At 47.6% G+C, this 11298-nt stretch overlaps 1 protein-coding gene across 2 annotated transcripts in view; it reads left to right on the top strand.

The window, feature by feature from the left end:
- DRC1 (dynein regulatory complex subunit 1) overlaps positions 1–11298 on the top strand; it is a 47741-nt gene that overhangs the window by 24758 nt on the left and 11685 nt on the right. For both annotated transcript variants that reach the window (XM_007470801.1, XM_007470802.1), the window contains exons 8-12: positions 1897–2036; positions 5027–5161; positions 5501–5733; positions 8369–8481; positions 10703–10792. In XM_007470801.1, coding sequence (XP_007470863.1) covers positions 1897–2036; positions 5027–5161; positions 5501–5733; positions 8369–8481; positions 10703–10792 — 711 coding nt within the window. The remainder of the gene's footprint in view (positions 1–1896; positions 2037–5026; positions 5162–5500; positions 5734–8368; positions 8482–10702; positions 10793–11298) is intronic.

Consider the following 11298-nt stretch of genomic DNA (forward strand, 5'->3'; position numbering starts at 1 on the left):
TTTCCTATAGTAAATTAGAATAAAAAATATGCACCATTAAAATTATATTAATAAAACTTGATTGGCATGGAAAATTCTTAAGTTGTAATAGTAAAGGAGAAAAGTGGGATATAAAATTGTAGGTATAGTTGGATCTCAATTATGTAAGGAACACTGGAAAGAAACAGGCCAATATGTCAACAGAAATTGCCTTTGGGAGGTAGAATTATGGGTAGTTTTTCTTCCCCCTTCTCCTATGTCTCCTTCTTTATCCTTTACTGTACTTTCTGTGTTTTCTACAATGAGCAAATATTACTTTCACAATGAGGAAAAGTTTTTACAAAGAAAAGCATATAAATAGAAAAAAGTAAATAAAAATTTGACTGAAAGTAGAGAAATTGAGAGGTACAATTAGTTATCATCCTGGTGACCAAGATGGTTCTTCGCTGACCACCTGTTAAAGAAGAGATAGAACAGGCCTTCTGTTCTGAAGGAGATGTTCAATTCTTGTCGCATAATGGAAATTGTAAAATCTCTGGGCTAGCTAAGCAGATCCTGGTGACTAATTCCCTCAGTTACAGTGTGGGGATCACCGACTCCACAGGGAAGGTGGGAATAACCCACCCTCTGATGATGGGTGATCACCTTTGTTCTCCTGTTTATCACCTCCTGGCCAGTTCTGCTCCTTGAGGATGACCCAGAGCAGTCTGGAATCTCTTCCTTCCTCTGTTGACTCCTTGGCGAGGGTCTATAGTCGAGTGGAGGGAGATGGGAAGGAGGCTTGAAAGAGGGTGGTATGTGGCATGTCACATGGCTGCCTTATCCAGATCTGACTGTACTTAATTGCATCTTCCATTGCTGCACCTCCATTGGAGAAAGGCAGGAGCAAGCCAGTGCATTTGCCCTGTTCCAGCCTTGCCCCTCCCTAATCCTTTTCACCAGCTGCAGAAGGGTCTTTCTACCCTGCGTGGACCAGTAATTCCACTCTTCCCCCTAACGTCTTAGTGGCCCTCCTTTGCCTTCAAGGATAAAGCGTTAGACTCCTAGCTCCGTCAGGCCCTGCTGCTCTGTCAGTCTCATCTCTACCATTCCCTCCCTGCTTCATACCTCACGTCCTAAACTGCTTGTGCTTTCCCCAAAGCACCGGGCTTTCCCTTGCCTCGCTAGACCTCTCTCCCCTCCACCTGAGTAACTCCTACTCATTCTCCAGGCCTCAGACACGTGAATGCCATCTTTTCGGGGACGCCTGCCCTGCCCTCAGGGCCCGGGAGAACCCTCCTCTCATTAGTCCCATACCTGTGCTTACCCTGATCTTCCTTCTTGTCACCAGTGCTTGTTCATCTGTCTCTCTCCTAGACAGGGAAGGACTGGGCCTTTTTCACCTGTGTTTTCCCAGCAGCACCTCGAAAAGCATCAGACATATAATAGGCACTCGATAAATATTTGCTGAATGAATGAACACAACTAATGATGATCCAAATAGTAAGGATGGTTTCCTCTATCCTCCTTTAAAATGAACACGGTTTGCTAAACACTGACATTGACAACTGGAAGGTCAGAGCGGGGACCTTGCAGGTTTTTTGTGGCCATGTTAACTTTTATGGTTTTCCTAGTGGGGCTGCTTGTTCTCTAAAGGGTCTGGAGCAGAGCATGAGCGGTAGCTATACTTGAACTGTGCTCTAACTCTGATCTCTCTTAGACTCTAAGCACGTAGGCTTTAGCTTGCACTTGAATGATTTGTATTTTTTCTGGTTGACCTTTAGTTTGCCTCTAATGATAAATTTTCTAAGAATTCAGGTGGAGACACTTGTCCTAAGGTTCCTCTGATACGACTCCAGAACAAACAGCCAGGGACCCTCATGCATAATAAATTGTACCAGGGCCAATTAGGATTATTTTTTTAAACTTTAACTTTAGATTCTTGAGCAACAGCTTCAGCAAATGAAAGCAACTTATCAGCTAAACCAAGAGAAGTTAGAGTACAACTTCCAGGTGCTGAAGAAGAGAGATGAAGAAAGCACAGTGATTAAATCCCAGCAAAAGAGCAAGATCAACTGGTAAGCTAGCGTGCAGAGCGTCTTCGTTCTGGGCTCTTCTGTGCTGAAAAGAGGGATGGGTATGTACTCTTTTTAGGAGTAGAAACTGTTAAAAATATAACCAATTCTTATTAAAATAATTTTTTTTGGGGGGGGGAAACATTCAACTGGTTTACCCTCCCCGCACCCCGAAAAGAGTTTACAGCAAAAAGTCTGTCTCCCATCCCTCCTTTATCTGGGTCCTCTGTCCCACCTCTGTGACCATTATTCCTTTCTTTGGTTTCGTCCAGAATTTCCTCACGCACGTACAAGCAAACACAAATAGACAGTCTCATCCCCTTCTGCTTTTACACAAACGATAGCATTCTATACACACTGTTCTATGTCTTGAAGATGTTTCCATACCAGTTTGTAGAGAAGGTTCACATTATTTCTTAAGCTGCCTCGTATTCCACTGCATAGACATGCTAGGATTTACTTGCCTAGTCCCACACTGATGCACATTTCGATGGCTTCTAATCTCTTGCTGTTGCAAATAATGCCAACATAAGTACTTATGTCAGTGTGTCACTTCTCATGTGTACCCGGCTATCTGGGTAACACTCAACTTGTAATTACAGAAGCAGTACATGTGCATTATAGAAAATTAGAAAATACCACAAATGAAAGTGAGATAAAAACATAAAAATAGGGCTTCCCTGGTGGCTCAGTGGTTGAGAGTCCGCCTGCCGATGCAGGGGACAAGGGTTCGTGCCCCGGTCCGGGAGGATCCCACATGCCGCGGAGCGGCTGGGCCCGTGAGCCATGGCCGCTGAGCTTGCACGTCTGGAGCCTGTGCTCCCCAACGGGAGAGGCCACAACAGTGAGAGGCCCGCGTACCGCAAAAAAAGAAAAAAAACAAAACAAATAAAAAACATAAAAACGCCATATTCCTCCTACCAGAGATTAAGTGTATCTCTCTCTTTTTTTTCTTTTTTTTTTTTGCGCGGCACGTGGGCCTCTCACTGTTGTGGAGCACAGGCTCTGGACGCGCAGGCTCAGTGGCCATGGCTCATGGGCCTAGCCGCTCCGCGGCATGTGGGATCTTCCCGGACCGGGGCACGAACCCGTGTCCTCTCTTCGGCAGGCGGACTCTCAACCACTGCGCCACCAGGGAAGCCCTAAGTGTATCTCTTTCTCTCCCTCTCTCTAGGTATACAGATAGATATAGATATGACATCATACTGCAACTATTGTTTTGCAATCTGCCTTTTTTTAAAGTCAGTAACCTCTACCTTTCCATTTCAGTAAATTTCATTTCATCTAAATATCTGGATCACATTCATATTTCCCTAGTTGTCCAAAGATATCCTTTAGAGTAGGTTTATCTAAATTAGCATCTCATCTAGGTCCAGGCATTGCATCAGGCTGTTAAACTAAGTTCCTTAAGTCTCTCTGATCTATGAAACGCCCCTCCCCCGCGATCCCTCCACCTGCCAACCTCCTTTTTACATGATACTTATATACTTATTGTATCCTCTTCTCCTGATGTATGTGTGTGTGTGTAGGCAGGGGGGTGGAGCCAATTATTTGCTCAAAAGTCTGAGCCAGTTATCTTACAGAATGTCTCATTTTCTGGATATGAAAATAGGGATGATCAGTGTGTTTTAGAGACCTTCTTATTATTTTAGAATAATGCCTAAGAGGGAAATTTCTATTTCTATTTTTTTTGGCTGCGTTGGGTCTTCGTTGCTGCACGCAGGCTTTCTCTAGTTGCGGCGAGCGGGGGCTACTCTTCATTGCAGTGCGCGGGCTTCTCATTGCAGTGGCTTCTCTTGTTGTGGAGCACGGGCTCTAGGCACACGGGCTTCAGTAGTTGCAGCATGTGGGCTCAGTAGTTGCGGCACGTGAGCCCTAGAGGGTACAGACTCCAGTAGTTGTGGCTTGTGGGCTCTAAAGCACGGGCTTAGTAGTCATGGTGCACGGGCTTACTTGTCCCACAGCATGTGGGATCTTCCCGGACCAGGATCGAACCCGTGTCCCCTGAACTGGCAGGTGGATTCTTACCCACTGCGTCACCAGGGAAGTCCCTAGAATGTTTAAGCTGAAACTTTGTCAGTCCTCAAACCTTCCCGTGCCTGTGTAAGTGAGGCATTGACATAAGATGTCTGTTCAGGAACGCAAAGTCTGAAGTCTGGTCTTGGGTCTAAAAGCCATGCCTGTGTATTTCATCTGACAAGTTTCTATATACAGAGCTATTAGCAGTGAGCCAGGCATCGGTGGCCTGGCTGTGTTCATGGTGCTCTGGGCAGGTCATAGCTGTCTCTCCTGGTGCCAGAACCTTTGACCACTCCCCTCTCCTGCAAGCCAGGTTCCCCTGGCACCCTGTGTGGGACTGTTCTGTAGCACTATTCACACAGTTCTGTAATTAACGTTTGTCTTTGTCTCTGGCTGGACTGATAGTGCTTTGTACTCAGACATATCCTTGTATTCATCCTGGTATTCAAACATATCCTTGGCACGAAAGAGACCTTTCATGTTTGATGAATGAATGAGTGAATGAATGAATGAGTTATTGGACTCGTTAACAGTATCAGCTCTTTTGGGATGGGGGACTCGTATATCATAGGCCTGTGATGCAGTTTTACTTTTTTCCTTTCTGTTTTCTTGTTTCAGAAGTTGAGGTAGGTTATTTAAATCTGTGAGTCAGCACTAGGTGTGGACCCTGACAAGTGCTGTGCTGAGGAAGTCAGTCACATTGTTGAATAAGAGGCTGCCTCTTGGTGGGTTTGGGCTCATGGATTGTTTTAAATGCATTTAGTTCTGGATGATCCCATTACCTCCTGTTGCTTTGCATTTCCTTGATCACAGCTGGAGCTGTGTTTGGGGAAATATCTGGGAGGGTTTCCCTCCCACCCCGCCGCCAACCTTCCACAAGTCTGAGCCTAGATTTAGATAGTAGATAAGAGGAACATACATTGTAGCTTCTATTCAGCTGCAGACTAACTTTTTCTTTTTCCTCTTCAACCCAGCCTTCATGATGTACTTAACAATCTGAGATCAAAATATAACAAGCAGGTAAAGCAGTTTCAGGAGGAGAACCAGTCCCTAACCTCAGACTACAAGCGCCTTGTGACGCAATTCAAGGAGATGCAGAAAGCCATCAGGTATTTCAGGGACGCGGGTCCCAAGGCGTGTGCCCTAGGATAGAGGTTGCAGGGGTAGAGCTGGTAGTGGCGGTGATTTCATCAGACTTTTATATCACCTGCTTCTTGGGAGCTGGACCAGGGCACCAGAGAATCCTTTGTGCTGTCTTTCCTGTCCCTTTACTTGCATGTCACCTGCCTTGTTCCCACAGGTGAGAATCAGGGGCTCAGGGATTGGGCCAGGCTCAGGATTTCCCACAGCTCTGCCTCGGTTCTTGCTCTGCTGCTAATTGGGGGTGGGGATGGGGGCTGGCCTGGCACTGGAATCAGCTGGCCATGGTCAATAACACTCCTTCTCAGGCATTTCGCTCTCATTGATGACAAGCAGTTTCGGGAGATTTGGCTGATGAATGAAGAGGAGGCAAAAGATCTGATAAGCAGAGCCTTTGATGTAGACAGGGTCATCCATACCCATCACCTGGGGCTCCCCTGGACAGCACCTGACTTCTGGTTCCTGAAGAACGTGGGACCAATTTCTCAGCAGCAGCGGAAGTCGGCCACACAAATCTTAGAGGAGGTGCTGATGGAAGCAGGTGACTGGAACAGAGTCACAGCACCTTCGAGCTGGTGTGGAGGGGCCCTCTGAGAACATCGGGTCAACCCACTCCTTTTACAGATAAGGGAACTGAAAGCAGTTCCCTTATCTGGGGGATAAGGTCTCATAGCTTAAGAGGTCCAGAGAGCATGATTGGTTGATATGACTTTTAAGTTTCCTCTAATTTGTAGCTTTACCTTCTCCCCTGTATTATAAACTGGTAGTTAGATCTAGAAGCTTGATCAGATTCAAGTTCACTTTATTTTTCCTATATACACTGTTGCCTACCTCCACTGGGATAAACCGACGCCACGTTGTCTCCCTTTGTGATGTCAGCAACCATTGATGACCATTGTCTAAGATCCATTAACTGCATTAGGGATTGCAGCAAAATGGCCTTCTAAGTTCCATCATTCTGCCTTCATTTATTAGCTGGAACCCTTCTGAAAAGAGAATCTTCACCCCATCAGCTATTTGCTACCCTGAGATACAGTTTGTACAGGAAAAGCAGGATAGTGCTTAGTCTTTTTTCTGTTTACTAGTCTTCAGAATAAATAGACTGGGGCTCTAGCATCTTCTAAAGGTGACCAATGAGGTTTTATTTAAATTGTTCCCTATGAACACATGGGTTTAAACAAATGTGATGTTTCGGTTTACTACAGTTATCATCCTTACTAATGCTCAACTTATAACATCTTTGGCCAGCGGGAGTTTTTTCATGTCGGCTTCTGGGTCCTTTCGACACAACCCCAGCAGTCTTTGATAGCTTCATGGCTTTCCAGAACGACCAGATGTCCCAGGCTCACATTATGCTTCTCCTGCTTCAAGTCTGGAATCAGCCATTCCTCCAAGGAGACTTTGTCCTTTTAAATAGGGAATGGCATTTTGAAACCATAGTCTGGGTGCTGGAGGGCTCGCTGTTTTGATTGGTCATTGTTTCCAGGCCGCCTCAGTGGGTGAGCCGAGGGTATAGGATTATGTTTTAAAGATGAACATAAAATAAATCATGTATTTATGATACATGATTTATTTTATCTTTAAAACATAATCCTAATGCTTCCTAATCATCAGGATGCCAGAATTTTTTACTTAACCTTATCAAAGTGTATCTCCTTTCTCCTAACTTGAAAATCTTGGTACTCAGTGACTTCAAAATAACTACTCATATGCTTTTTTACAGTACCACAAAATAGTCTCAGAATAAAAGAGCAGCCCTACCACTAACAAATGATTACTAAAAAGAGTTTAAACTTTTTTTGCAGTTCTTTTTGTTCTTAGGATACAACCTACTAGGGATGTACAGATTACTGTCTTTTAAAATCACTTGGAATGGTTTCTCTGTGGTTGTGTCACCAACTGTATACGCGCTTAGGTCTTTTTGTTTCATGTTAGTTTTGATTGTTAGTGACTGCTCTTTTACAATTGAATTTTGTTTTATAATTATGTAAAATATTTACGTTTCCAAAGTCAAATGTACAAAAAAGTTATACTCAATAAAGTATAGCTTTTATTCTCTTTTGTCGCTCTCCTATAGGTAACTATTTAATAATTTATGGTTTATCCTTCTGTCACTTTTTAAAATGATAAACAAATGTGTATGCCTTTATATAAACCAATTTTTAGGTAAATGAGAACATATGCTTTTCTCCACCTTGCTTTCTTCACGTACAGTATATCCTGGAGATGAGTCTATACTAGGAAGAAGAAATACTCTTCATTCCTTTTTTATCTGGTGCTCTATTGTGTGACTGGGCTATGATTATTCAAATAGTCCTCTGTTGATGGTTATTTGGGATATCTCCAGTTTTCTTTGCGTTTTTGCTATTATAATATTGCTGTAATACATAGCTTTGTGCATTTGTGTTTTCATGTTTTTGCCTGTGAATTGTTGGGCTGTTTCCCTAGAAGTAGGATCACTGGATCAAAGGGTAAATGCCTCTGTAATTTTTCTGGGTATTGCTCCATAGGGATGGTACCATTTTGCATTCCACCAGCAATTTGCTCTTATCCTTTTCACAATCTTTTCATATATATTATCTTGTTTTACCTTTTGAGCAAGTAGTAAAACCTGGGCAGTACAATGATTTTTATTACTATTTTCAGATGAGGGATGTACAGCATAAAACACTTAAAATTTTAATTAAGAAAAATTTTACTCTTGCTGTACCAGCTGCCAGTTCTTGCTGATACTATTCTTCTGTGAGGCAGCTACTTTTCCTACATTTTCATGGGCTGCTTCTAATCTTCTGCAAGTTTAGAAACCATATGGCGGATGTGTTAGATTTATCTCTCAAATAATAAATAGGTTCACGGTCTCCCTGACCCCTTCCTGGTCAAGGCTGGATTTTGAGTATGATGTTTCCAGGTAGATGAAACTGGGAAGAGTGAGGCTTTATAGGCTGGCCAAGACTGGCAGAATTCTCCGGATAGTCTCTTATTTCGACCCCCAAACTCCCTTTTTGTTTTCCCAACATGATAGGCTTTCTTCAGCTAAAGAAACTTGCTAGTGCCTTAAAGAGGCCTTTTAAGGCATACATTTTCTCAAGGAAAGCCATTTGTTCCTCAAAGTGAAGCAGGCCAAGGAGTCACCTTCTCTTTCTTTCTCTCTCTCTTCTCGCTATGCCCCTCTGCAGAAGAGGAGGGGGCAGAGGAGGCCGCCTCAGAACCAGGGTCGTACCTGGACCTGCCAAAGCAAGTGTCAGCGAAAACTACCAGGAAGATCCTAATGCTCCTGTGTGACGAGTCGGTGAGGCTGGGCTCCTGGTGGGTGGCTTTGCCGACTTTCTGCCCTTCTCGAGGGCTGCTTTTGATGACGCTGGATGGGCCAGAGGTGGTCTGGAGGCAGGAGTGGACCGGCCCTCAGGATGGTGCTGGGGGCGGCCCCTGGGCTTCGTGGGGTCGCAGAGAGGCTGTCGTGCTCTAGAGCTGACCTGGCTGGTCAAGAGGCCCTACCTTAGTGGTCAGCAAGCCTGGCCCAGGCCAGCCAACGGGCTCCTGCTAATTAAAAAAAAAAAAAAAAAAAGCTAAAAAATTGCCTATCTGCGAGAGAAAGGGCACCGGTCTCACCTCCGTGCATCCACCTGACGAGTAGCGTGGCCACAACCGCCGGTGGCCTTTCTCTGGGAGCTGAGTCTGCAATTACTCTGGGGGTGTTAGGCCTTGGATATCTTCACTGTATCTTAGCAAAACTAATTGGTGTAAAGGCCTCGTTGGAGCTGGTTCAGCTAGAAGTCTTATTGTACCCAAACTGCAGATTTTCATTTCTGAGATGGGAAGCAGGTGGCACAAAGATTGGCAGCCTCCAGTCCACTTGGGACAGTTCTTGGGCACGAGGGCATCTCCTGCCACCGAGGGCGGCTCCAGTTGAAGGAGGCGGCCGGCGGGTTCTCCCCTCTGTCCGCAGGCTTGCTGCCGGTGGCCACCCCCTCCAAGGAGCCGTCCCCCACACGTTGTTCCCACTCCGAGCGGGCCCCCAGTCTTCTCCCCCATCACCGCTGCACTTGACGTGCACCGCGTCCTGCTCTGGTGTCTCCATCCCCCCCCCGCCCTCCTCTCCTCCAGCTCACTGCCTACCGCTGTGTCCGCTAGACGTCTGGGGACTAGCGTCTGAGTGAAGTGACATGGGCGGGTGGGAATGTGACTGGATCTGGACTGCGGCGGGGAGCTCAGCTGTTCGCCCCATGGCTTGTGGGCGAGGTGCGTCCGCACCCTTCTGAGGTGTGGGGAACTCAGTCCATCGTGAGGATTGGTTTTGTCTCTGGGAAGGGCTCTTAGGCATCCCGGGAAGGCCTCCCTCCGAGGGCCCTGCTGCCCGATGTGTCAGCCCTGGGCTTCTGATCTGTGGAGTCGTCCCTGGCTAGTTACCCAGAGGGGGGATGTGGGGCCTGGGACTCGTCCTGAACCCTGTCTCTGACTGGAGATGTCATCTTCCTTCTCCTCAGGGTTTCCTCATAGAGAGCAAGCTGCTGAGCCTACTCCTGCCCCTGGACAAGAACGAGTGTTACCTGCTGAAGTTGGACGCCATCTTCTAAAAAAAAAAAAAAAAAAAGCTAAACAATTGCTCATCTGCGAGAGAAAGGGCACCGGTCTCACCTCCGTGCATCCACCTGACGAGTAGCGTGGCCACAACCGCCGGTGGCCTTTCTCTGGGAGCTGAGTCTGCAATTACTCTGGGGGTGTTAGGCCTTGGATATCTTCACTGTATCTTAGCAAAACTAATTGGTGTAAAGGCCTCGTTGGAGCTGGTTCAGCTAGAAGTCTTATTGTACCCAAACTGCAGATTTTCATTTCTGAGATGGGAAGCAGGTGGCACAAAGATTGGCAGCCTCCAGTCCACTTGGGACAGTTCTTGGGCACGAGGGCATCTCCTGCCACCGAGGGCGGCTCCAGTTGAAGGAGGCGGCCGGCGGGTTCTCCCCTCTGTCCGCAGGCTTGCTGCCGGTGGCCACCCCCTCCAAGGAGCCGTCCCCCACACGTTGTTCCCACTCCGAGCGGGCCCCCAGTCTTCTCCCCCATCACCGCTGCACTTGACGTGCACCGCGTCCTGCTCTGGTGTCTCCATCCCCCCCCCGCCCTCCTCTCCTCCAGCTCACTGCCTACCGCTGTGTCCGCTAGACGTCTGGGGACTAGCGTCTGAGTGAAGTGACATGGGCGGGTGGGAATGTGACTGGATCTGGACTGCGGCGGGGAGCTCAGCTGTTCGCCCCATGGCTTGTGGGCGAGGTGCGTCCGCACCCTTCTGAGGTGTGGGGAACTCAGTCCATCGTGAGGATTGGTTTTGTCTCTGGGAAGGGCTCTTAGGCATCCCGGGAAGGCCTCCCTCCGAGGGCCCTGCTGCCCGATGTGTCAGCCCTGGGCTTCTGATCTGTGGAGTCGTCCCTGGCTAGTTACCCAGAGGGGGGATGTGGGGCCTGGGACTCGTCCTGAACCCTGTCTCTGACTGGAGATGTCATCTTCCTTCTCCTCAGGGTTTCCTCATAGAGAGCAAGCTGCTGAGCCTACTCCTGCCCCTGGACAAGAACGAGTGTTACCTGCTGAAGTTGGACGCCATCTTCTCAGTGAGTCCCCCCAGGGCTGAGTGGGTGAGGGTCCTGGGGTAAAGACAGCCCCCTGGGGTTTCCAGCATTGCCTCAGCCCAGGAGTAGATGCGGGGCTTCTGGGGCTTCCCCGGCTCCCTGTCACATCCTTCCCTTCACCTGTTTTCCATGTACGAATTGGCCTCAGAGTCTCATCGATGTCTCCCATCCCACCCCTTCCTCTGTCAGTTCCTCTCTCATGGCCCAGCTCTCAGCCGTAGGTTCTCCCCTCCGCCCCTAAACTGAGATGTGGGTTCCGCCCCGTTAGCATTCTCGTGCCCATATGGAGCCGTTCCCGACCTGAGCGTCGTTCCTCTGTTCTGAAGTGCGTGTCCAGATTCACTGAGCTTTCCGGGCTTGAATGGCCTGTACTCTGGGCCATGGCAGGCGCTGGGGCTGCTAAGGGGAGCGAGTCGCCTGCTCTCGGGAGCTGAGGGCCTGTTGACTCCCAGAGCCATGTGGAGAGGGGCGCTTCTTTTTTTTTTTTT

The sequence above is a fragment of the Lipotes vexillifer genome, unplaced genomic scaffold (genome assembly GCF_000442215.2).
Source record: "Lipotes vexillifer unplaced genomic scaffold, Lipotes_vexillifer_v1.1 scaffold717, whole genome shotgun sequence".
Classification (NCBI taxonomy): Eukaryota; Metazoa; Chordata; class Mammalia; order Artiodactyla; family Lipotidae; genus Lipotes; species Lipotes vexillifer.